The following is a 25,239-nucleotide window of genomic DNA, read 5'->3' as shown; positions in this document are numbered from 1 at the left end:
CCCCCTACATTTCTCACTGTATTTATTTTTGCCTTAGTGTTTTGAGGCTGTTTGCTCCAGGAACCTCTGTCCTTGGTGTTTGTTTTTGTTTCTGACTGGCAGCTACCCCTCCGGGGCCATGTCTCTGCTCCTTTGGTGGGTGCAGAGGCCCCGAGTGTCCTCGAAAATGGGGGCTGTCCCCATGGCTAGGGAGCAACCCAAATAACTTCCCCTCAGCTTTTCCTTTTGCTTCTCCACTGCCCCGTTCTCCTCCTGAGTGACACACAAAATTCCATTTGGGGCAGGCCATGCCCTGGGCATGTGCTGTGGTTGCCACTTCCCAGAACCCTTTGCTGCTGCTGCTGCTGAGTGTCCACTAGCACCTGGCCACATGAAAGAGGAGAGAGAGACAGTGAAGAAGAAATTGTATCCTCACCCTCAGGTACCCAAATGCTTCTCCCCCCCCATCCCCTTAGTGTGGCTCCAGTCTTGGACCCATCCTACTGTGGGCTTGGTAGTGACAAGTGTTAATAATTTAGTCCTTGGTCAAGATCAGCGTAGGCACGGGCACTACCCAGAGGGCCCATGGGATTCACTCTACACATGTGGGTCCAAAATAGCCTGTTGGTCTCAATCTGCTGGTAAGCTGCAAAGTCTGCCCGTGTTCAGCAGGTGTTTGAGGAGGGCTGTAGGTGGGGGTCTGTCTCTCAGGAATTTGCAGGGTGGTTGGGGGTTTTGATCTGATCTGTGAGACGTTCCAGTGACAGTGGATGGGAGGAAAATGTGCTGGTGTGATTTTTTTTTGCATTGGATTTTTAACTTCTGTGTCCAGAGCCTGGTATAGGCGGTGCCCATGTTTTCCTTGCAATCAAAATAAGGCCTGGTCTGTGCTTAAAAGTTAAGTATCAGAGGGGTAGTCATGTTAGTCTGGATCTGTAAAAAGCAACAAAGAGTCCTGTGGCACCTACCCATGCATCTGACAAAGTGGGTATTCACCCATGAAAGCTCATGCTCCAATACATCTGTTCGTCTATAAGGTGCCACAGGACTCTTTGTTGCTTAAAAGTTAGGTCAACATCACTCTGGCACTCCCTGTGTGTTGTGGCTGTGCCGATCTAACTCCCAATGTAGATGTGTCTTGGTGCACCTAACCACCACTGCTTGGAGAGGTGGATTAGCTATGGCAATGGAAGAACCCTTTCTGTCACTAGAGGAAGTGTCTACACAATAGTGACTGCAGCGGCACAGCTACAGCACCCATAGTGTAGACGTGGCCTAAGTGAAGAGTGAATTGTCTTGTAGCATGGGCTGAGCTGGCGTCCAGATGAGTTGCTGTGTTCTAATTGCCGGGACGCGGCTGGGAACGGTCACATAGTGAAAGTTTGTGTCAGCTGGTTTACCCAGCACCTGAATATATCCTAATGAGGCTGATAAGTCTGGCTTTGCCTGGCGATGGAGCTGCACAGACGAGTGTGGGGCTGCTAGGCAGAGCTCCTCTGGGAACAACACTGTATAGTCTCTCTCCTCATGCGTAGTCACTAATTCTTAGTGCCTCCATTTTTGGATGGATTTTTGAATTCATCTGGAGGTCTAACAGCTCAGCCCCATTGCAAATCAGACCCATAGGTTCTCCAGCTGGGTTCCCATAATTAGTGCCCACTTCTAATCATTTAGGTTGAAGTAGGTAGCAGTGACTCCACACAAGAACAAATGACTCCAGCCATTTCAACCCCAAAATGTTGAAATCCTTCCTCATGCTCCTAATTATGAGCCCTACTCATGGTCCAGGATCCCCTTGTGCTATATAAACAAAACAAATGTCAAATGTCAAGTGCTAGTTGTGTCAGGAACTTCCTTCACCCAGAATGCTAGAAAAAACCTACGTCTGAGCCTGGATTTGAGAGCAGTGACTAAAAGGACTTTCTTTCATCAAGGGGCAGCATCACATAGGTTGTGTCCTACATTTGAGAGAGAGAGGATTTTACAAAAGCAAATATGAACGGAAACATCAATGGGATGTTGAAAACATTCTGCTCAGGTGGTCTAATAATCAAAACCCTCCTGCCTTCCATAGTGCTGGAAATGCAAACAGCAGTGTCATGCCTAGAGCTTGTCAAAATGTTTCAACTGACATTTTTTTCCTGCAGAAAAACAGGGTTGCATTTTCATGGGAAAATATTTTTTTTTGTGAGAAATTTTTGAAAGGAAGCAGTAAAGAGTCCTGTTCGATATTTTGTGGGAAATTTTCAATGTGGTTTTTGAAAAGTGAAGATGTTGAAAATGCCCCATTTTTGGTCATCCCCCCCTTTCTTGTCATTTTTTTCTTTTTTTGCCAGTGAATCCAACATTTTGTACCCCAACCGCAGGGGTATTCCAGGGGGTCTACGGGCCCCAATGACCAACTCTTCCCCCTCCCTTCCAGCACTTCCTGCATGGGATGGGGCGCACTCGGGGGAGGGGGTGGAAAGAGGCAGGGGTTGAGCGGAGGTGGGAAGAGATGGGGTCTTGGGGGAACAGATGAAGTGGGGACGGGGCCTGGGCCTCAGTATGTGGTTTTGGGGTCTGTGAAAACTTTTAAATCAAAATGACGGTCCCCAGGTTGCTAAAGTTTGAGAACTAGAAGATCTCATTGTCTCCGCGGAGTGAAAATGAAGCAGAGTAAATTAAATTAAATATTTAGAAATTTCAAAGCTAATGTGATTTTATTATCAGCACGGGTAAAGAAGCGTCTTGCCTCAAGAGCTGTTAAGTAGAGCGTCTGGGAACTGCTCCTGGATGCCTGTCTGTGTTCTAATTCCCGTTCTGACTCCGATTCCCTCAGTTGACTGTCCACAAGTCACTTATACCAAAACTTTCCAGCTGTGGTACCTAAAATTAGGCTCTTAAATCCAGATGTAGGTGCCTATGCATAAGTGGCCTCCTTTCTGGAAGTGCTGAGTACCCACAAATCTGACTGAAGTAAGTGGAAACTGATGTTACTCAGCGCCTCTGAAAATCAGGCTGCTTTTACTTAGGTGTTTAAATGTGGATCGGGGGGCCTCAGTTTAGCCTCCTGGGTTTGTAAATTTTGGCCAAAGGTCTTTTGTTCTCTGTATAGCGCCCATGGGCTCCTGGTCTGTGACTTGCGCTCAGAAGGAGGAGGGAGGTGATCTTGTGTTTTGAAGCATCAGACTTGGAGTAAAGAGATCTGGGTGCCTGTGACGTGAACACCCTGTGAATCTTTTGGGCCAGTCATTTCCAGCACTTTCAAGCACACACAGGGGCTGCTAAAGGCAGTGGAACCCCAAGTGCTCAGCACTTCTGAAAAGCCAGACCTTTGTGTCCGTGCCTCAGTTTCCTCATCTGTAAACTGATGCTTCACTACTTCTGCAAGGCACAATCGGTTAGTGTTTGAAAAGTGCTGTGAAGATGGCAGCCGTGCTTAAGTGCTGAGTCTTGCTATTCTTAGCATCCCTTTCAATGTGATGAAAAGGTTACATAGAGTTGAATATTCCTTTGAAAGTCTAATTGCAGCTGGACGTGATGCCAAATGGTGAGTTATGGTAATTCCAGCGCTTCCTCCTGCACTGAATGGCTCTTTGAGTGAAAAGTGTTTTAGCTGCAGCCTTGTGAATCCTTCCCTTCTCCCTCGTAGCAGGCACCACGCAGGTCCCCAACTCTGTGGTACCGTCTGAGAGAGTGTTTGAAACCCGTGCCAGTGGCGGTTTGCTGGGGCACAAGACGCCCTTGTCTGTACTAAGGGGCATCTCTGGCCTTTGCATAAGACTCCGGCGTCCTGTGTCTCCCCAGGGGCAGCCTGTCAGGTCTGCGGATTGGTGTGGGCAGCAGCAAGAGCCTTGAAGCGGAAGGAAAAGGTTAGGGGGACTCTGTGTGTCCTGCAGCGACCATTGGCCTTTAACTTGGGATCCCTTCACCACAGCCTGAGCCATGGGTTCCTGGCTCTGTATACCTGAGGGGTTGGAGCCGCTCCCATACTATGGCGAGCTCTCGGAGCCCCTCGTCTCCTTTAGGAAATGTGGTCGTGGAGTTCTCTGTGTGATCCTGTGTGGAAGTCTTGGCTCTGTTCCCGAGAGCTGGGAAGTATGACTCGGGGAGGGATGAACTTTAAGCTTTTGTGGGCTTTTGCAGGTTTTTCCATCTTGTTTTTATTTGCAGACATTTTTAATTTTAAAAGTGGTGCCTGTGTATTGTTGGGTGCATGCGCCCTTGGGGGCAGGGTGAGGTGAGGAGTGGGGGTATATTTCCACAATAAAATGCCTGGCTCTACTTGGGAGGAAATTACCTTCCCCCTTTCTCCCGTAGAACTGTAAGGAACTTTGAGCCAGATCCTGAACTCAGCTACGTTTGTGTAAATCAGGAGTAATTACATTTAAATCAGTGGAATTACCCTGGAGTTACACCAGTATGACTGAAAACAGAATCTGACCCTCCTTCCCTTCCGTCTGTATCTCAGACCCCTGTGTCCTAAGGGTTCCCTGTGGTGAAGTAGATGCTAGTTCTAAGCTACAGCGTTGTCTTTGGCTCTGTGGAAGCCCTTTCATCTTCATCTATTGTTGGAGAGTCTGCGGCAGTGGCTGCCCTGTTGGAAATACACAGTTTCATAGGAATAAGGGGGTGGGGAATCCCAGGAAGGTGGAAGGTTTGGACTAGCGAGGGCTTCCCTTCCCAGAAGGGTAAGCGATAGGGATGAGCAGCAGGGCAGAGACCAGGGTGGAAAGGCAATGAGAGGAAGGATGCAGGGAGTTGGGGCTGGTGACAGCCTTGATCCCAGCTTCAGAAAGGAAGGGAGGTGAGCAGAAAGCATCCCTGGGGAAGCTGGGCAGCTTTCATTGCACACAGGCTCTTTATTGCAGCAGATCGGTGAAGTGCGCGTGGCAGCGGTCGGTGGGGTGACGGACAACGGGAGCACAGGGTAAGTCTGTAGCTGGGGAAGTCTCACTGCCAACAGCTTTAACAGTGGGGACTGGCCCCTTCCTTGTGCCCAGCCCAATGCGAGCTGTCAGCGAGGCCAAATGCGCTCAGAATGTGGCTGTCTCCATGTGGCTGTTATGAGGTAACTGCTCGGGCCTGACAGGGTTCGCTACTATCCAGAAAAGCTGTGGCACAAAAAATCTGATTTCTCTCATCGCGAGCACTCTGTGCACTGAGTGGCTGTATTAACCTCGAGCCCTAGAGGGGTTTGAGCAGAGGGCTCCCTGGTGAATTTGATCCGAGCAAGTAGAGCCTGAGGGCAGGTCTACACTAGAAGCGCTCCAGCACTGATGCAGCTGCACCGCGACTGGTGAAGACGCTCTGTGCTGACGGGAGAGCGCTCACCCATCGGTGTGATTACTCCGTCTCCATGAGAGAGCATCTCCCGGCGATATAGCACCAATGTGGACAGCACTTAGATCACTGTAACTTACATCGCTCGGGGGAGGTATGCATTTTCACACCCCTGAGTGACGTAAGTTAGATCGACTCAAGCAGTAGCGTAGACCTGCCCTGAGTCTAAGAAGGCAATCAGGTCCCACGATGGCGACGTGGAACCGTTGCATTGTGCTCTCTTCCACCCTGTCTGGAGGTGCCTCTTCCGGCAGAAAGTTGGATCCGATTTCCCCACCCCAGACTGTAAATCTTCTGTTGTCTCCAGTGTGTTGGGTGAGGTTCTAATGGGTGATTAATGACCCGGGGGTTGCAGTAGTGGCTCCCGGCCATGATTAATGTAGGATAACAAATCTGAATGCATTGTGTAAATATTTATACAGTATACATGCATGTGCCCCCTCTGTGTTGCAAGTGAAAACCTCCCAATAGCAGCTCCTATGATCTCCCTGCAAGTGTGAGAATAAGAGGCAGGGTGAGAGAGAGTAACGGGGTTTTCTCCTGCTCGACGTGGGACTCCCTCCTTGGGATAACTCCCATTAGTCACGTTCACACATCGAATGGCGGCTTCCCCCACTTGGGAGTCTGCTCAGCTGCCCTTTAGATCTCCTGAAAGCAAAGATTTCCCACGCCAGCGGAATAGTCTCCCAAGAGAAAATTGCAGCATCCCGGCCACTCTGGGCTTTCCAAGGATCTGTGGGTTTCAATCTCTTTCCACTGAGATTAGCCATTTGAGAAGGACCAAATAGTCACGACCCCCAGGCTGAGAGCCTGTGAGCTAGATGGTGTATTGCAGGGAGCAGTCCTGCTGTGGGTCAAGACCTATTTTATTATCCCCCTCTCCTATGTCTTATACTGCCCCCGTCGCTGTAGTGTCTGAGCCTCACAAATATAAATGGACCTACCCAGACAACACCCTTCCTATGATCTCCACAGTACAGATGGGACACTGAGGCACAGAGAGGTCAAGTGACTTGACCAGGGTCACAAAGGGAGTCTGTAGCAGAGACAGGAATCAAACAGAGCTCTCCTGAGCCTGAGTCCCGTGCCTCAACCCAACCAGCCCACCATTCCTCTAGCTCTGTGAAGACATCTGTACAATACCTTGCGGTAGAGAGAGATGCAGCTACTGACTCTCTCTCCTTTTACGGTCTGCATAGTCGTTACAACCCTTTTAAATGCCTGCATTATTCTGCTCATCAGCACAGCTTCTGTGCCCTTCGCTTTTGTGAGAACCGGGGGTGAAAGCCAGCCTGAGAAGGAAGCAAAAGCAGAATAAGATGCCACAATAGCTCATCAGCCAGCTTGCAGCACTCGGGGTGGGGCCTGTACCTGTCAGTCCCTGGCTGGGGCTGAAAAGTCAACCAGTCGAGCTAATTGCAGTGGTGGCACTCTAGCTGAACGAATGAGACGTGAGCCGTAGACGGGTTTGTGCCTGCTGCTGCACATGAGGACTCTGTTATTCACTTAGGGTATGTCTACACTGCCATAAAACACCCTCCCACCTCGCAGAGTCCAGAGCCTGGGCACCAGCCTGAGCCCAAACGTCTACACTGCAGTTTTACAGCCCCGCAGCCCGAGGCCACTGACATGGGCCAGCCATGGGTGTTTAATTGAACTGTAGACATACCCTTAGGGAACCACATAGTGAAAAGCCAGAAGGGAACAAGGTGAATAGCCTATTACTCATAAACCCCAGTCAAGGGCTGTCTGTTTATAAATGGCCACTGTCATTAAAACCCCCAATAACTCTGCCTCCTGCTGTGTTAAATCTTTGCAGCCAGCAGACTGCATCCTCCTGGAGCCGGGGTGGTGGGGAAGCCAGGCCTTTCCTCCACCTCCTACCTGGTGCTTGTTCCCTGCCATCGGTACATCGCCTGCCAGCGTAGCTGCTGCTGCTGCTGAATTGCAACAGGGCTGGTGGGCACCTTCTAAAGAGTGAGCGAAAAGGGAGTGAGGCAGAGAGAAGAGGGCCGTGTGAAGCAGATAGATGGAGAGAAAGGGAGGGAAAAAGAGAGTGAGGTTAAGCAGTGGGAGCTGGGAAGGGAGACCAGGTTGGTGGGCGAAGGAGGTAGAAAGGGCCGGGGGGGGCGGGGGCAGAAGAAGGGAGAGACTGGCAAGAGGAGACCAGAGGGGAGAGAGGAGGAGAAGAAGCATTCCATTCTGGAGCAAGGAGTCAAGAGGATGGGCTACAGGTAAGGTCACAGACTGGGATACAGGAGACTTAGGTTCCGTTCTCGGATCACCCACCGTCCGACCTTGGGCCAGTCACCGAGTCACTCTGTGCCTCATCTGTGCAGTGGGGATCATAGCCCGGCTCTGCCTCACGCAGGGGTTGTGAGGATAAACCCCATTGCTGAAAGGGGGTCCAGCTGGAGACCTAGGTAGAGTGGAATGTCTCCAACAGGGCTAAGAACCCGCTTCCGGAGACTAGGGGAGTTTAGTCTCTAGTCACTGGGGGGCCTTGGTGCTGTCTGGCTGTGCCGGGGAGAAGGCTGGCTGGGGAGGGAGCGGCGCTCTCTTAACTGTGTGGGGATTCCCGGATCAAGCCCAACAGCTCATGATTGAACTTGTTTGTACTGATCCTGATCCAGCTCTTGGGTAAAGTCACTGGGAGTCTTTCCAATGATGTGAGTGCCAGCTGTGTCAGGCCTGTCATTGGCAGTCTCAGCAGAGGCCAAGGGCTGGAGGAGGCCTGGAGACTGATGGCTCGCCCCTAGCGGGGCTCCCTCCATGGCTCGGCTGAGGCCCATTGATTGGGCGTGGTCAGTACACGTGGCGAGCCTGCCTTGCTGCTGCCCGTGCTTCACCTGGTCTGTGGCTACACCAAGAATTTCAGTCTCTCAGGCTGATCTTTCACCCGCAGAGCGGCAGCAGTGGGCGCAGTATTGACAGGTGGGATGTTTTTAGTGCAGAGATTCGTGACATTGCTTTCTCTCTTCCTCCCCACAGATGTTGACGAATGTGTTGAGGGGACCGACAACTGCCACATTGACGCCCTCTGCCAGAATACCCCCAAATCCTACAAGTGCATCTGCAAGTCTGGATATTCCGGGGACGGGAAGCATTGCAAAGGTAAGGAGCGCAGATCAGTCCAGCTGGGCGAAAAACCAACCCAAGCTATGAATGTGTTCTTAAAGAGTTAGCAGTTGGAAGTTTTGTGAGTGCTGGGCTGGTTGGAGTGAAGGTCGATAGGTGGCTCTTTAAAGCCAGAGAGCTTTCTGCTATGGCTGCAGTCAGTTGTGCACCTTTACAGTCCTTTCCTGCCCAAATCCAGAGTTCGTTTTGGTAAATCCGTGGCACGTTATCCGTAAATCCATGGTGCTGCTATGGAGGGGCGACAGTGAATCCAAAGTGGTTCTGTTTATACTACTGTTGCCTTGACTACTCAGGCCAAAATGAGAAGCTCCAATTCTTAACCAATGAAGCTCTACTGCAGGATTGGATGACAGTCCTAAAAACAATCCTGTCTACACTACCGCAGCTTCCAGTGTTGTTACCAGCTGTGCCATTGGGGAATTACAGGTCCCGTTTTGGCCAGCACAGGGTCAACCTGTGCAATGGGAGCTTCTGGGCCAGGAGAAGGCTGGGTCTTATTTTTAATTGAAGGGTGGAGTTTGGCTCGGAATCTAGAATTTGTAAAAACAAAGCCGTGGTGGGCATCAACCCCACACTTTTAGGAAAAGACAGATTCCCGCAATTATATCTATTTAAATTCTAGTAGGATGCACTGGATTTTGTTTTAAAGAAATCAAACTTTTCCTGCCATTTTTGCAACCCAAACACTGCAGCCTTGTGCAGAAAACATGAAAAGGACTAGAACCCAGGAGTGAAATTGACTACCCATTTGGCGCTCTGCCCAGTTACCTCAATGCTGTACCCTCTGTTCTGTGACCCCTGTGTAAAGTCCCTTCCAAAATGATTTAACTGAAATGAAGAGCAACAATAAAATGATTGGGCTGGAATTTTAATAGTCCTAGCTTTTTGTTTGATTTGAAATCATGCTCTGGGGTCAGAATAGACTGGACACAAATAGCTGATGGATTCATAGAATCATAGGACTGGAAGGGACCTCGAGAGGTCATCGAGTCCTGTCCCCTGCACTCATAGCAGAACTAAATATTAGCCCATCCCTGACAGGTGTTTATCTACATACAATCTAAGCTCAGAGATGCCTAACTGTGGAAACAGAGCGCATTAAAAATCATCTTCAGCCATTTCAGGAAATCCATTTTTGACTTCTTGTGCCAGAGACTCCATGAAGTCCGCTAGAGACTTCACTATTGCTGTTGATTCTACATGGCACAGATGCTAAGATACTGTGATGGTGGGCAGCAGGGGAAAAGCTAGAGGTAGATATTCTCTGCTCTGAGCAATTATTGCCTCGGGACTCTATAACTGCTTACAACATAGAAGAGATTCAAGTTTGATCTCTGTCCCTTCCCATCTTTTTCATCTCTCTATGTTGTTGGCACCATTCATCTTCTATGCCCCAAGCCAGGGACGCCTGGTGGAATGCTATTGTAAAGATCACGAGAAACTTTCTGCAGTCATTTCTAGGGGTCTGTAGGATAGATACTTGATCACTAACCAAAAGTTGCTCCATAAAAGATGCTGTGTAAAGTGTTATGTCTGAGCATTACTGTGGCTCCTTGGGCCTCATTGTGCTAGGGGCTGTACCTATACACCACAAGAGACAGTTCTTACCCCCAACAACTTACGATCTAAATGTAGAAGAATGGAAGTATTGTTATTCCCATTTTTTAGTTGGGTAGTGGAGGACCAGAAAAATTAAGAGACTTGCGCAAGATCACACATGGGGAGTCTCTGGCAGAATCAGGCACTGAACCCAGATCTCTGTAGTCTGAGACCAGCGTTTTTGCCACAAACCCATCTCTTCTCTAAAGATGAGGGTTCCCACCCAATCGCACCTCACTTTTAGCTGTTGTAATCGCATTTGCAGTGCAAAGCAGCCACCATTTGCCCAGATATTAGCCCCAATGCAGTCCGTTGCTGGAAACGAGATGGCATGGACTAGTAGTGGGGAACCATTGTACAAGGTTCGTTTCCTGCGCTCTGATTACATTGCCTTCTGTAACGCTTTCCTCTTGAGCACGACACCCATTCCTTTAAGCATCAGAACCAACTCACTTGTCTCTGGAATATCTCAGCTTCCACTGACATGGTGAATGGTGGAGAAACAAACAAAGAGATTAAAGAGATGACAGCCAGTCAACTGAGGTCCAAAATCTAGCTTGTGTTGTGAGGGAAAGAAGGCATTTCTACACAGCTTAATAGGAAGAGACTCGCTGTGAAGTTCAACAAAAGAAAAGAAAATGAGAACCAATTTTAAAAATGCAAATGATGCCCTATATTTCCACTACCCCACACACAGCAGCCTCAGACTGAAGCCAAGAATTTAGCAAGAGCCAGGAAAGGACTGGGTATTTACACGGATAACAAGCATATCCAGACTTATCGTAATTAATGATGACAAAATTTGGAAGGGATATGAAGCCTCATCCTTCAGGGCTCTAATTATTAGAGAACAGAATGAGATCTGTGAGGTTCTTACAACTTTCTTTGAAGCAGTTGGTTCTGGCCACTATCAGAGATGGGATACTGGGCTGAATGGACCTTGGATCTGATCCAGTACGGCAGTTCCTATTGTTCCAGCCTTAGTACAGAGGGACAAACCAGGAGAGTGAAAAACAGGCTGTAAACAGAAAGTGGAAGTGGCCAGGCTAGACTTGCTGTTGCAGCTGAGAGAGATGCAGAAAACACAAACTGCATCAGCAGCGGAAAGTTAAACTGATTTTAAGAATCCTAGATGATTTCATTGACCCAAGTAATGACTTGTGTTTTTTTAATTAGATGGGGGTGTATCCGGAGTTGTTTTTTGTACTGTGCAACCCCATGGAAGTCATAGCCATAAGCTGGCAAAGAGGTCAGCCCAGCAGTTTTGTCTGCACCATGTTGCTTTAAACGCATCCAGTTCTTTACTAGACTAGCTTACTCAGTGACGCATCCTGCCCTCTGTCCTATGGGCCCTACTGTCCCACAGCAAGAGTCCTGCTAAGGAGGTGAGGGGAAGAGAGCTCCCCATGCAGGATGTTTGCATCCCAGGCCCACCATGAAGCTGAGCTCCATGGGAGCATCCTCTTTCCCCATGCACGTGGGTTGCTGGGGCAGAGCAGGGCTACACATTCAGAGTAATGGTGCATTAGCAGCAGGGGCAGCTGCAGGATCGGCTACTCCTCTGTGGACGCCCCCTGTGTCAAGCCCAGCTATCCTGACTTGGGTGGATTTTGCTCTTGGAGCCCACAGCAAAGGTCACGCTGTCTTTGCATGGCTTGTTCTGTTGGTCATGAGCCGATTGCTTCCTTAAAACTGCGACCGTATCTGACGTTTCAATGCGTGATCTCTGTTTTGCATCCCATGCCTGCTGACTCTTGGCAGAGGCTGATAACAGGCCCGTGGTTATGGTGCTTTGCTCCTGCCTAGCTGCTTTTGGCTGGTCTCAGTGTCAATGGCATGCCCATCCTTCCCCCCATACTGTTGCCATGGTGATGCAATGGGGAAGCCCCAGAGTATCTGGCGCAAGGAGCACCAAAATGCAAGTGAGTGGCACTAGCCCACACTGGGATGTGTGATGTTAGGGGCTGTGCATGTCACTCTGACCATAGCCAGTGTGGTGACCAAGAGCATCACATGTGTAATGAGTTAGCAAGTCTCAGTGAACCCCCTCCTACCTTGGAGGCGTGTAGCTGATCTGTGGTACAGCGATGGGCCTGGGGAGGGGATTCAGGTCTCTCACCGCTCTCCTCGCTTCTCTCCCCTCTCTGCAGATGTCGATGAGTGTGAGCGGGATGACAATGCTGGTTGCGTCCACGACTGTGTCAACATCCCAGGGAATTACCGCTGCATCTGCTACGACGGCTTCCGCCTGGCACACGACGGCCACAACTGTCTGGGTAAGGGTTTGGCAAGCTGCTCGGGGTTGCAGGGTGGAGGCAGGCAGGCAGGCAGGTGTTCCCCATGAGTCTAAAGCCAGGGAATCTGCTCCTGGCTGCAGAACTGTGCTCTGGAATCTCAGTGTGCATGTTAACCATAGGATCTATCGAAATGCTGGGCTGGAAGGGCCCTCGAGAGTTCATCTAGTCCACCCCCACCCCACCCCTGTGCTGAGGCAGGACCAAGTACCCCTAGCGTGCCACTGGCTGAGTCGTCAGCAGAGATTGACCCCACAGCTTCTGGATCTAAAATTATGAGCCTGAGCTAAAGGACCAGCTCTAGTGGCTTGAAGGCAGCAGCAGGCTTATCAAACCCTTATACGTGGTCTAATCACTGTGGGATGCACATAAAGCTGGGCTGTGTTAATAGAGGTTACTATGCAAAACAGGGTGTTTCTGGCTTTCATAGTTGCAGAGAAAACGTGACTCCAGTGTAGTTGATAGCTGGATGTTTTCCTGAGTCTGCAGGCAGCCTGAAAAAAGCCTGCAAGAGGAATGGCTTGTTCCATTCATCTCATTGGGGTGTTAACCCTGAATCCTGATTCTGGGCATGAACCTGGGATGTGCTCAGTGCTTCCTATGAGTTGTTGAGAACCTTTTGCTTCCACTGATATCAGTGAGGTAGGAGGGTGGTCAGACCCTCACAAGGTCAGGCCCAGGCCCATAAGCAGCAGGCTCACATTTCTCCAATCTTGCATTGTGAGGCTGGGCGCAGCAAATCAGCTCTCGTGGCTGAGAAGTCTCTGGTGGAGCAGCCAGTCTCCGAGCCATCGTGATGGATCACCTCCCCCCTCAATGTCCTGCCTCACGCGGGTCCAAGGAGGAGTGTCTCGGAGCTGCAGGGTGATCCATGTTCCCTCCTGTGCCTCCAGACACGCAGTATGGCATTGCACACATCCTCCAGCTGTGAGATTTTACTGCAGTGTTTATTGCTGCTGTGTCCCAGAGAGGAATGCAAGCTGCTCTAAGTGGCCAGTCCAGCTAGCAAAGTTAAAGGGCCCCCCACCCTTTCTCTAGGGTCAGGCAGACACTGCTGGGTTTCTTCACTAGGGGATTTATCATGGGAAGGATTTGTTGCTGTCCTATGTCTCTTTTTAAACAGCTCCTTGAAGATCTCCATTCTCTGTCCCCTTTATCCTGGTGGCAAACAAGCTTTGATTCTGGGCTGGGGAAGGATGAAGCAGGAGCTGATGTCTGGCTCAGAGCCTCTGTGCATGTCTTATTGATGAGACAGCTACAGCTATTTTGGGCATGGACCTGCCATTTATCCTATGCCTGTACAGCACCTAGCACAAAGGGGCCCAACCTGGAAATATTGCAATATTAATGGAGAGATAATAATACATGATTATTCTTTTCCTTGGATTGAGGATGATGTACCTTCAAGGAGGCGGAGCTCTGTGTCTCCAGCTGGTGGGAGGCGCTAAGCCCTGTCAGTAGAGCAGGAGCAGCTCTTGCACATGGTGCTGGTTATACTGTCCGAAGCTGAGTTTCCTTCCTACAATCACTACATCAGGCCAGTGATTGCCAGGGGATGTTCAGGACCCATAGACCTGATAAGTGGGGAAGCTGAACACCTGCAGGATACAAGAGTTGTTTCCCCCTACCCCCCCTATCCTAGTCTAAAGGGATGAGTGTGAATCCCAGTAAGTGAACCTGGACAGCTCCTGCCCCTCTGAATCTACAATCTATATTGAGCCCCCAATGCTGGGGGTCAGTGGAACAATGTACTTCATGGCTCGTGGTGTGAATCCTGGCTGGCGGAGAACCTGCAGCATGTCTAAGTCACTGCTGTAATTTTTGCCTCCCAAGAAGCATAATCAAGATGGTGCCAAGCTGGGTAATGACCATCTGAGACCTTCCCACACCCTCTGTTTCCATCTGGAGCTCCCAGGTGTCTGGACAGTGCTTTGCAAATGATCAGGACACTGGGAGTTCGCAGGGGGAAGAGGGGCAGCCTGGTGTCCTCAGTCAATGTCAGGTATGGGTATCTTGGAGGAAGCCCGTGTCGCTCGGCTCTTCCTCGCCGAGCCAAGGTTCCTGCCTCCTGCAGAGCTGGGATCCTCAGGAGGCCTTTGTGCACCAGCAGGGGAGATTACTCTGGCTCAAGAGCTTGGTGTAAGCTTGAAAGCAGTTGGTCCAGTAAAAGATATCACCTCACCCACCTCTCCTCACTAATATCCTGCAGCCAGCACGACCACAATACTTCAAACAAAAAAGAGAAAGTGTCACCTTTCTGCAGTATGGATGGAATCCAACTGAGATGAAACAGGGCCCCGAGGATCAGGTCCAGGCAATCGCTTGATGGCTCATTTTGTGCCTTCTGAAGAATCTTTTGAGCCCAGAAAACTGGCTTTGGAAATGTCAAGAGTCCTGTTCCACTATACAAGCTTCCCAGCTGGTGTGATGCCAGCAAGGCCATGCACAAGGTCTCATGGAATGAAACAGGGGAGGAGACTCATTCAGTACAACAGCAACAGTGTGGCCCATCCCCAGCCCTTGGCGAATTCAGAACCAAAATAGTGGTTCACTTTTCTGGTGCTGTCCTAAGATCCCCCTTCCAAGGCTCGGGTGCCATTGCCATGTAATCTCCCATGTAGCTGTGCAAAGGGCTCCATGCAGACAATCTTCAGGCCAGCTCCAGTGAGTGAGCAGTACATGTGTCACAGGTTTTCCCCACTGAACTGGGAAACAGCATTCCTAGAAATTTTGCTTGTCGTCAGCAAGTCCTGGCAGGTCTGCAGCACGACCAGCCAAGAAATGGGACTCCTAGCTGCTGGGGAGTCTCGCTGAGCCACTTGTACGGGGAGCGAATCCTGGAGTGACGGAGAGAAAAGTTTTAAGAGGCATCAAAATTGGGAAAGACACAGAAAATGGAGATGCAGGAGCCAGCAGAATGGATGTGGAGGGTGTGATGAGCTGCGATCCCCGCTCTCCATCCCCACTCTGCCATGCCCCCTTCCCTTCCCAGCCTCACGGTTCTCTTGCTCACCCATTCAGCCTTGTCATGCAGCATTACAAGAGCTCCCTAACAATCTGCTATCCCCATCTTCTCTGCTCAGGTCTATCCTGGAACATTCCAGGAGCTGCTTTGGCTTTCCCATCTCCCTGCTGTGCCCTCTCCCTGGCTTAGCCTGGCTTTGCATTATTGCATTCAGTTACCCAGCTCGGTCATGCCTTCACATCTCCCCCCATTGCCATGCCCTGATCCCTGGCCGAGCCCTGCCCTGCACTAGCACTACCCCTGATTTCTCGAGTCCTGCCTGTCCTCAGCTCTGCGGCATAGAATCCAGTGTGTTAGAAACCAACGCAAAAATGTATGTTGGGGGCAGATCTTTTCTTTAAAAAACCAGTTGTTGTTGTATCTGGATGTAGCAGTAAGAACAGCAGCAACAGCTGGGAACCTTCAAAGACTCATCCGAGTTCTTTAAACACTGACATATCATCAGTGAAATGCTGACTCCCGCCCACCACCCCTGCCCCGGGACCTCATGCTGAAAGATCATAATCTCCCAGTTACGTATTGCAGACATGTTATTCGGGAAAATTGCTGACAAGAAAGACATCCAGCCCTGGATCTCATCCCTGTGGTGGTATCTGTGAGCACGGAGCTGCTCAGGAGCTCTGAACTGGCAGCACCTAGCGATCAGTCCCTGCTTGGGCCTGGGGTTATTATTTCCCACGTAGGCGGCAGTGGTGTCCTAAGGCTGTTTCTCATTCTGCGGCGGCACCCCAGGAGTGCTGGGAAGTCAGCGGATCTCCTCATGCCAGGAGAGAAGATCTGTGCTTTCCAGCCGCTCCGTCCCGTCCTGGAATCCTCGGAGGGGCCACGGGTACCAGCACTAAGGGTTCTGAGATGCAGGGACAGAGCGTGAGCCACCGCGCCGCGTCACACAAGCAGAGGCTCCTTGCCAGGGGTGCTTCCTGGGAGTGGTGGGCAGTGGGTGGAGAGCAGGGCAGGTATTGCCCTGCACCAGGCTATGCAGCTAAAAATAATGCTCATAGCCTCCTTCATCCACATGTGGCTGCACGCCATGCAAACGCTAGCTGGGTTTGTCCTCCACCATCCTCTCTACAAGACTGGTTGCCTTTACAGATGGAGAAACTGAGGCATGGGGTGGGGGTGAGAAGTGACGTGCACAGTCACACAGGCAGCCAGTGGCAGAGCTGGGGGTGGAATCCAGGAGATCAGCCAGCCAGCTCAGCCTCGTGGGGAGAGGGGAGCCCATCCCACTGAGTCACCAAGTGAGATGGTCTCTGTCTGGGAATAGCCTCGCTTGGTTGTTGTGTGGCGAGTAGCATGAGGAGTCAGGAGGGTGGCAAAAGGGCAGAAGTCCCCCACGTGAGCGCGCACACATCTGCACACCCTGTGTTTTGAGAGCTGCAGACCCCCGCTGCCAGGAGTGCGTCTGTGTCTGTGGGGGAAACCAACATGAACTGCCTCTCCCATCGGCCCTGCTGGCGTGTGGGTGTGCGTCTGGCAGGGACGTTCTGCTCTTCCCCAGCTACCCGAGAAGGGACCAGCCTCCCTCAGAGGCAGGCGCCTCAGCTGCCCATTCCCTTTGCTTGTGCTTGAGGGTCAGCCCTGCACCTGCCAAAATAGATGAGTTAATAGCAAATATGGCAGGGATGTCAATCAGCAACCAGGGTGGGTAAATAATCCCCAGGCCAAGACAAACCCTGCATCTGCCTACAAAGGGGTCGCACATCCTGTCCCCTATTGTCACAGCACTGCCTCAACAGAACTAGCAGGCCACCTGCCCCCCTGTAGCATCACCACCCCTTCCTCCATTGGCACCCTCTGTGGGAGGAGGCGGGAATAGCACTGCACCTATTAGCACCCAGAGGTGGGGTAGAGAAGCCAAGGAGATGGAGCAATTTACAGTCCTTCTCGCATCAGATCTCCGCGGAAGAGGCGGAAGCGGCCCCAAGCTGATTTCACTCTCATTAGCACCTGCAGCGGGATCGGTAGTGAGCTCATCGCTGGGGGGTTATGCGCACATACGTTGTGCATTAAGCCTCATCACCGGGATCTTGCCGTCCTCCCTGTGAATAGCAAGCCCGAGATTTACACAGCTGGAACCAGAGGCGGGAGGGGTGGCCCTGCCTTCCTTTCCCGGGAGATGATGAGCCCAAGGAAAGAAAGCAAAGCCGGGATGAAGAGCAGAGGACGTCATGTGTTTACAAAGATCCTGGCTCCAGCAGGAGGGCCGGAATTCCACAGGCAGTGCAAAGGGTGGGTAAGAAGAGGCTGCCTGCAGGAATTGAGGGCCACTGGTGGTGGAGGGTAGTTGGCTTTAGTAGGCCTTGGCCTGGGGAAGGGAGATTATTTCACTGTTTCTTTCCCCTGCTCGTGAGCGTCCGGCTTTATCTTGATTCCTCCCAGTCAGGTGCCTCAGCCCAGGAGCTGGGTGTTAGGTAATGGGGACAGGATGAGGTGGGAAGCTGAGATCCTGCCTTCTTGTGCTGCTTGGGGCTTATGGGGTAGCGACCAATGCCGTAAATGTGCCCCCTACGCGAGCCTCACCCGTCCTCTCTCATGTGCACTTGGATGGTTGTTTTTTTGGAAGGGAGTTGTGGGAAGCAATATAGCCCAGGGGATGGGGAGGAGTTTATCAGACAGAAAAAGTCCACTTCCTCCCCACACAGATCTCTCTGCCTTGTCCCTGCTGCTCACCCAGGGACCATTGCTCTTTTCTTGCCCAGTGACATTCTGTTCCCACTCACTGGGGTCTGTCAATCTGATCAGCTTCCCAGCTGCTTACATTTCAGGCCATGTTTCCTTGGTGGGGAGCCCCCTGCCAGCCAGGACAAATTCTCCTTCCCCGTGTATCAAACAAACTCCCCCCAAAGTTTTCTTGGGCACCATCTCTGGTGGCTCTATGCTCTAGAGCAACAGCGGCCTTCTTGGTGGCGTGGAGAACCTGCTTCCAACCAATCTCCACCTCCTGTGTAATTGCAGCCAAGGTCAGGGCTAGACCAATGATTGGCAATACTCACTGCTCTTGGTTTACAGATGCTAGCTGTCCTCCCAGAAGGAAGGCCAAGGATTGTTGTCTACATTTCACAGAGAGGGTGTGGGCTCACCCACACCCTCTCTGTGAAATGCAGACCTGAGACTCTTGACCTATCTGATTATTCTTCTCTTAGACCAGTGGGCAGTTCCAGGCAACCAGCTGTTGTTGGCTTCAGGAACACAACTGCTAGAAAATAATCCTAGGTTGCATGTATAAAGGCATCTTTTGAACCAGGTCATCAGCGAGTGCAGGTGCTGTAGCTACACCAGTTTACACCAACTGAGGGTCTGGCCCTTTATCCGTGGCGCTCAAAGGAGGGTAGGTCTCCATTATCCCCATTTCACAGGCAAGTAAACTGAGGCTGTGTCTTCACTGCAAAAAATAAAAAGTGGTGTTCATTCCACCTAGAGAGTTATCCTGATGTAAAATCCTAGTGGAGACAAGGCGCAGATAGTTATTACCTAGAGCTGGCAAGTTAAGGTCAAAGCTATACCCCGCACCTAGGGTTTACCTTGTCTAACTGCATCCAGGTAAAAACTCCAGTGCCTTTTTTGGCAGTGAGAACCTAACCTAAGGCACAGAGAGGCCCAGTGACTTGCTTAGGGTGTTGCAGTGAGTCAGTGGCAGAGCTGGAAATAGAACTCAAGCATCCTGACTCCCAGCTCCATGCCCTGTACTCTGGACCATGCTGCTGCTGCCAGCTCATACCTACAGCATGAGGCACAAGCCTCCATGCCAGAGCCCTCTTCACCAGGCCACTGGCTTCAGCATGTCCTCTTCAGTGCCATGGGGAGGATGTGTGCGACAGCGAGGGTGGGATCTGAGTAGCAGGCAGAGCCTGGGGTTGCTCCTTCTGGGACTTGTAGAGGATTGTCTGCAACTTAGACGTTATTAAAAGAAATTTCACATGCAACCCTGCCACCCCCAAAAAATCCTGAGTGACCTTTTGAACCAGGATAGGAATTCAAGCACTCCTCCCGCCACAGCGGCCTTTTGGCTTCTGTCTCCTTTGCATTTAATAAAATAGGCATTAGGGGCTGCGGAGACTCAATTCAGCCCTTGGGTTTGAGCCGGTGCCTTGTCGTTCTTCTGCTGAGTTTGAAGGAGAAGTCGCAGGACGTTAAGCTCTTGTTATAAGTGAGGGATTTGAAGGGAGTTATTGGCCTGTGCAGAACGCAGCTCAGCTGGGACAAAAACTCAAGCTAAGGAAACAAACCTCCTGCCGTTGAACAGGACGTCCCATTTCTGTCTTGCTGCTGGCTTTCCAAGCTGGCTACTGCCGAAAAACTGGCTGGAGCTAGCTTGGTCCATGGAACAGCAAGGGCAAAGAACATTTCTGTGAGGAAAATTATGATGTGTGGGGACAAATCCAAGTGCCTTTTCTGAGATGATGTGGTCTTTTATTTTTCTCTCTGGCTTTTATCCTTGCTCAGTCCCTGGGTCAAGCCACCTTGAGCTGTGATCTTGGTTACGCTTCCTAAGCTGAGTAAGGTTAAGTTGGAAGTGCATGGCTGGGAGACGTCCCTGGAACACCTAGGTGGGAATGTTGTCTCAGACTGTGGGGCTCCTCCTTGGGTGTCAGAGCTGAGTCCTAGCGGCAGGAGGCGCTGGGCTGGACTCTGAGTTGAAACTGAGTGGTGCGAAGGGGCCAGAAGGAAGCTGTATCCTCCCATCAGAGAATTCCCCTGGTCTAGGGGGACTCCTTGTTGCCCCTGACCTGTGCCACTCCGTGCCCAGGTCTGGTGTGGGAGACTAGGGGGAGCCTGCCAGGAGTGGGTGATGCTCAGCTGGTGCATACTTCAGAGGCAGCTGGCCTAGGTTGGAACAGGGACTCAGGAGAATGCAAGTGTGCCTTGAGACGTGTAACTGGTTCTCTTTGCTCAGCGAAGAAGCTGGGTTGCTGCCTTTTGGGTTACGTGTACAACTGAGGTACGGGTCCATATGTTCAGGGCAGATCCCTTAGCCCTTTTTCTAAAGGTAGGGATGCTAGCCACAATATCCTGGGTAAATCCCAACTTGGGAATTTATGTTCTGCTAAGTTAAATTTCCCCTGTAGTTTCAATTGGCTCTGGTCAGAAGCTGTTGGGTTCCATCCCAGAGGTGGCTGCACTGCAGTGGTGGGTGAAGGGCCTTCATAAGGGCACTGGGAAGATGAGCAGAGGAGTGCTTTGGGACCCTTGGATGAAAGCCAAGCATTTGTGTATTCTGTTTTCACATCTCTTTCTCAAAATCAGTTTTGCACCTGTGCCCTTTCAGTGAGAAACACCATACCGATAGGCCAAATGAAGAGCAAACTCCTGAAGATGGGGAAGAAAGTTACTGGCCATGGCTTTGGACTGCAGGCTGTTTTCAGGAGATAGCAAGTCCTGCAAATGCCATGGGATGCTCCCCTGCAGGAAGCCCTTCCAGGGGGCAGCCTTTCCCTCCGGCTTCTCTTGACCATTCATGACCTTCCCATAGGGGTTCCCCCCCCCCTTTGTTTCATTCAGAGAAACAAGTGATTGTCCTGGCACCTGCCAGCAAGGATTGCACAAAGGAAGCTGTTTGAGCATGGGTAACTGTCCTGGGAGAGCCTTGCTTGTCCAGGTATGGGAGGGATGTAACACCGGGTGGCTGTGTACATGGTAACTCTTTCAGCAGGGCCAGCTCCTGGTGTTTTGCCAGCTGGAGCGTAAAACATTTTCGGCACTGCACCAGCCCAGAGTGGCTGCCAGCCAATGAGGGTAGGAAAAGGGGTGTGAGGGAGCAGCACAGCGCTGTGACGCACCCCCTGACAGTTATCACTCAGGCTGACCAGCTGCCCTGCTCACCTGCCCTGTGTCTCAGCATGAGTTTGTGCTTATGTGAATCTCTGTGTAAGTATGTATGTGTCCTCAAATATGTGTGTGTGTGTCCAGCTGTCTCTGTAGGAGTGTATGTGTGAATGTATGTTTGTCTTGGCATGAGAGGGTACATGTGTGCACATATGTGTCTGTCTGTAAGAGGCCATTTGTGGACTTTGTGCATCCTTGTGTATGGGGGAGCATGTGTGTATTTTAATTAGTTGCTCAGACATTTGCTCAGGTTTTCAGGCCTGATCTGGAATTCCTTCACTCTGCAGGCTGTCATCAACCTGCTAGTCCAGCTTTTCCGGAGTCCAATCCACAGCCCCTCTGCTGATGTCCAAGGGGCTCAGCTTTCCTCTTAGCTGCTGAGTTTGAAATGCTCAAGTTCACAGGAGGTTTTCTTTGGCACTGGGCCTCTCGCCTCTCATCCTGATGCTTTCCCTGCATGTTTGGATGGAAGAGGTCTGGTCACATTTCTCCTCTGCTCTTCACGGCTTTCTAGAAGAGGGTCCAGGGCAGGAAAAATCACTGGATGGAGAAGCTGCATCGCCCCACAGACCTAAGCATTTCAAGCCAAGGTGGTAAAAGGGGATCTTCAACTCTGTGATCTCACTGCAGCCCAGTCCAGCCCCAGCCATAAGCTGGCCTGGTGTCTCAGAGACAAGATAGGCCGAGAATTCTGTGCCCAGAACTTAGTATTTATACGAGCCTGGAGATACTGGAATCACTTATCTATGGGCACAGCTACTGGCCTGTTAGGTAAGGTTCAGAATGACAGAGTGAGCGCTCTGACATCCCAGGATTCCCCTCTGACAAAGCAACCATGTGTTGATTTTGGATAGGCAAGGGGCCAACTGAGACCTCTCTCTTTCTGCTAAGCCTGGTCTATTTTGCTATCTTCTCTTGCTCACCCCACTAGTCTGTTTTGTCGCCCTGTCGCATCCTGTCTGATGCCTAGATTGGGCTGATCTCGGGCAAGTCCCTGTATCCCTCTGTGCCCGGATTCTCCATCTGTACAATGAGCATAACAGCCCTGCCTTACCCCACAGGGCATGGGAGGAGAAATAGATCCAAGATTGTGAAGCACTCAGATATTAAGGTAAGGGAGGCCAGATAAGCACCTAAGGTAGACAGTGAGTTATCCGCAACAGGAACTGTCTTCCTTGTGACTTTTCTATACAGAGCCCACGACAATGGAGCTCTTGTCTTTGACTGGTGTTCCTAGGTACTATCGCAGTGCAGACAACTAATGATGGGAATCCTCTCTACCTGCAGCTGGTCCTATTGCCATCCTTCCCCTAAAGGACTGCGTTTCTTGCAGCTAGGAAGTGGATGAGCAAGTGCAGGTCCAAGGCAAAGCTTGCAGGTTCCTATTGATCCAGCCTTCATTTTTGACCCCAGGCTAGATCTTTGATCCTTGCTGTCAGGTCATGTGGCCTGAAGAACATCTGTGTGGATCGTTCAGAAGTGCAGTTCTTCACGTGCCCATTGTGTTTGTGCACTTGTGCCCATATCAGAGGCAGCTGGGTTCATGTGCTGTCCCCAGCGGCTGCCGTTCGTGTGTGTGTGTGTGTGTGTGTGTGTGTGTGTGTGTGTGTGTGTAACTTCCACAATCTCTGCTCATGTTGTACTTCGGCTGGGGGCACTAGGGGGCTGGGGGCACTAGGGGACTCCATTCTCCAGAGGGCAATTTGGAAAGCAATTTGCCTCCTGGCCAGGTTATGGAGCAAGGGAGGCTAGAGCTCTCCTTACAGCCAGGCTGATGCTAAGCCAGACGCACTTGACGAGCAAACAGTCTTTGAGCTTTGTTTTTAGTAAACCTAAATAGGCAAGAGAGCAGCGGCGAGATTAGGCTTCTGGGGATTTGAGTCTCCTCAGAATTCATTCTCCAAGCGAGCACCGAGCTGAGGTTTCCCTGCTCTGAGTAACAAACACCTGGCATTTTCAGGCCCGTAAAAGGGCCAGAGAAGTTGGCGGGGCAGCGTTGCGGCCCAGATGTTCAAACCCAGTACCTAAAGTGAGGCTCCATAGTGCATATTCAGGCACCGGCTGTGAATAAATGGTATGACTCTTCAGAAGTGCTGAGCACCCGCAGACGTGTCAGGTACAGGGAGAGGCTTCCCAGGGATCTAGCAGACAAAAACCCAGCCACTTACATATTCAGAGGAAGGGAATTGAGCTTCAGAGCCAGTGTAGCGTCTTGCAGCTAGAACAGGAACCTGAGAGTCAGGACTCCTGGGTTCTTTTTCTACATTTGCCACAGACTTCCTGTGTGACCTTGGATAAATCATGTTGTCACTCTCTGCCTCAGTTTCCCCATGTATAGAGCAGGGATTATACCTGCTAGAGAAGTTGTAAGTCTTAATTAACCCTACTATTAACATACTTAGTGCCTGTTCTGCAGTGTTTTACACGAGAGGGTAAGTACCCCATCCCCATTTGTACAGATGGGTCAGTCAAGGCACAGAGAGAGGAAGTGACATATTCAAGGCTCCACAGTGTATTAGTGGCAGAGTCAGGAACAGAACCCAGGTGTCCTGTTTCCCAGCCCAGTGCCCTGGCCACTGAGAGATCCTGCCCCTCATGTAACCGCTATGTGCCTCAGTTTCCTCATTGATAATACTGAGATGACTTTCAGCCATTTATCTAAAGCACTGGCAGGTCCCGCTGCATGCTCCTATGGGAGTCCCTAGGGACTAGAGCACAGTGTGGTACTCTGGTGTACTAGTGCCATGCTGCAGGGGGGTTGTCCTTAGACAGAGAGTGAATGCACGGTGGTGATGGCGGTGAACGTTGCACTCATTCCCTCTCTCACTTGCCCTGGCAGATCTGGATGAGTGCTCGGAGGGGAACGGCGGTTGCCAACAGACCTGCGTCAATATGATGGGGAGCTACGAATGCCACTGCCGAGATGGCTTCTTCCTGAGTGACAACCAGCACACCTGTATCCAGCGCCCAGAAGGTTGGTCTTTAACGGCTCTCGCTCCCAGCCCAGTCACTGAGCACTTCCCCCTGCCTCCAGCATCTCCTTTACGGACTGGAGTGTGCAAGCAAGATGGGCAATCGCTTGGACAATGGTGGTGTCTCAGGCTAGAGAGGGGCCATGATCTATAGGCCTTGTCTACGCTTGGGAGTACAGCCTCCGGCATAGCTGCACCAGCGCAAAGCCCTGCTGTAGATGGGCAAAGCCACCCTTTGCCCCCTCTGGAGCTACCTCGGTGGCTGGCCATTGATTGGGAATTGGCCCTGATTCCAACAATGTAAACAAGTTCTTAGCCACGATGACTCTCGCTCATGTGCAAAGAGTTGAACTGTTCCCTAGTGCAGGGCTGGGACTGACCCCTCTGCACATCAGCTGGGATGATGGGGTCCAGTCACCGTCTTCTGAGGCCCACAATGCGAATCGGCTATTGGGACCAGGTGAGCATCTATCGCCTGTAATGACAGAGGCTGGATATTGGCGAGCCTTGGTCTTCCCATCTTGCTGGGTGTATCCTAGCCCTGGCAGAGAGTTCGTTACCCACATTGTGGCAAAAGGCATGTTGTGAGCAGCTCATGTCATTTTGCATTAGCGTACCAGATTGGGGAGACCCATCTCTCAGCATCACAGGGTTAAAGCACCATCAGCTATCCTTAAACACAGGACTTCTTGGCTATTTCCTCTGTCTAATCAGTGTTGCCAGAACAATTTTAATAGTAGGGGGGCTGTAGGCAGAAACCATGTATTTGGGCTGTTATTACTACTTCAAACCAGGGGGTGTGGCAGCACGCCTACTTCCAGCACCTGTGTCTAATTTACTTTATCTGGGGATTTATACCATGCCCATCACCATGGTACCTGGCATCATACCAAGGCATCCGCCTCCTTTATGGCTTGCATTCTTCCACCACTGGGAATGGTTGTCATGCCAGGTTGTCATGTCAAGTCAGCGGGTGGAACAGCTGTTGCAGCCTAGCATTCTAGACACTTACTAGAGCAAGACGCCTGTCGTGCTGTGCCACAGCAGATGTTGCGCATGACCAGTTCGGTTTTACACCAGT

General features: G+C 51.0%; 1 protein-coding gene across 6 annotated transcripts in view; it reads left to right on the top strand.

Moving 5' to 3' along the window:
• Positions 1-25,239, top strand: part of SCUBE3 (signal peptide, CUB domain and EGF like domain containing 3) — a 103,469-nt gene that overhangs the window by 9,753 nt on the left and 68,477 nt on the right. For 4 of the 6 annotated variants that reach the window (XM_030561306.1, XM_030561304.1, XM_030561305.1 and 1 more), the window contains exons 2-4: positions 8,296-8,418; positions 12,192-12,317; positions 24,026-24,160. In XM_030561306.1, the coding sequence (XP_030417166.1) occupies positions 8,296-8,418; positions 12,192-12,317; positions 24,026-24,160 (384 nt within the window). Of the gene's footprint in view, positions 1-3,455; positions 3,512-7,361; positions 7,539-8,295; positions 8,419-12,191; positions 12,318-24,025; positions 24,161-25,239 lie in introns of those variants that run through there. The other 2 variants (XM_030561307.1, XM_030561308.1) reach the window with 2 other exon arrangements.

Source organism: Gopherus evgoodei, chromosome 4 (assembly GCF_007399415.2).
Source record: "Gopherus evgoodei ecotype Sinaloan lineage chromosome 4, rGopEvg1_v1.p, whole genome shotgun sequence".
In the NCBI taxonomy this organism is placed as follows: domain Eukaryota; kingdom Metazoa; phylum Chordata; order Testudines; family Testudinidae; genus Gopherus; species Gopherus evgoodei.
Note: the sequence above shows the minus strand (reverse complement) of the source record. Positions and strands in the feature narration are given on the sequence as shown.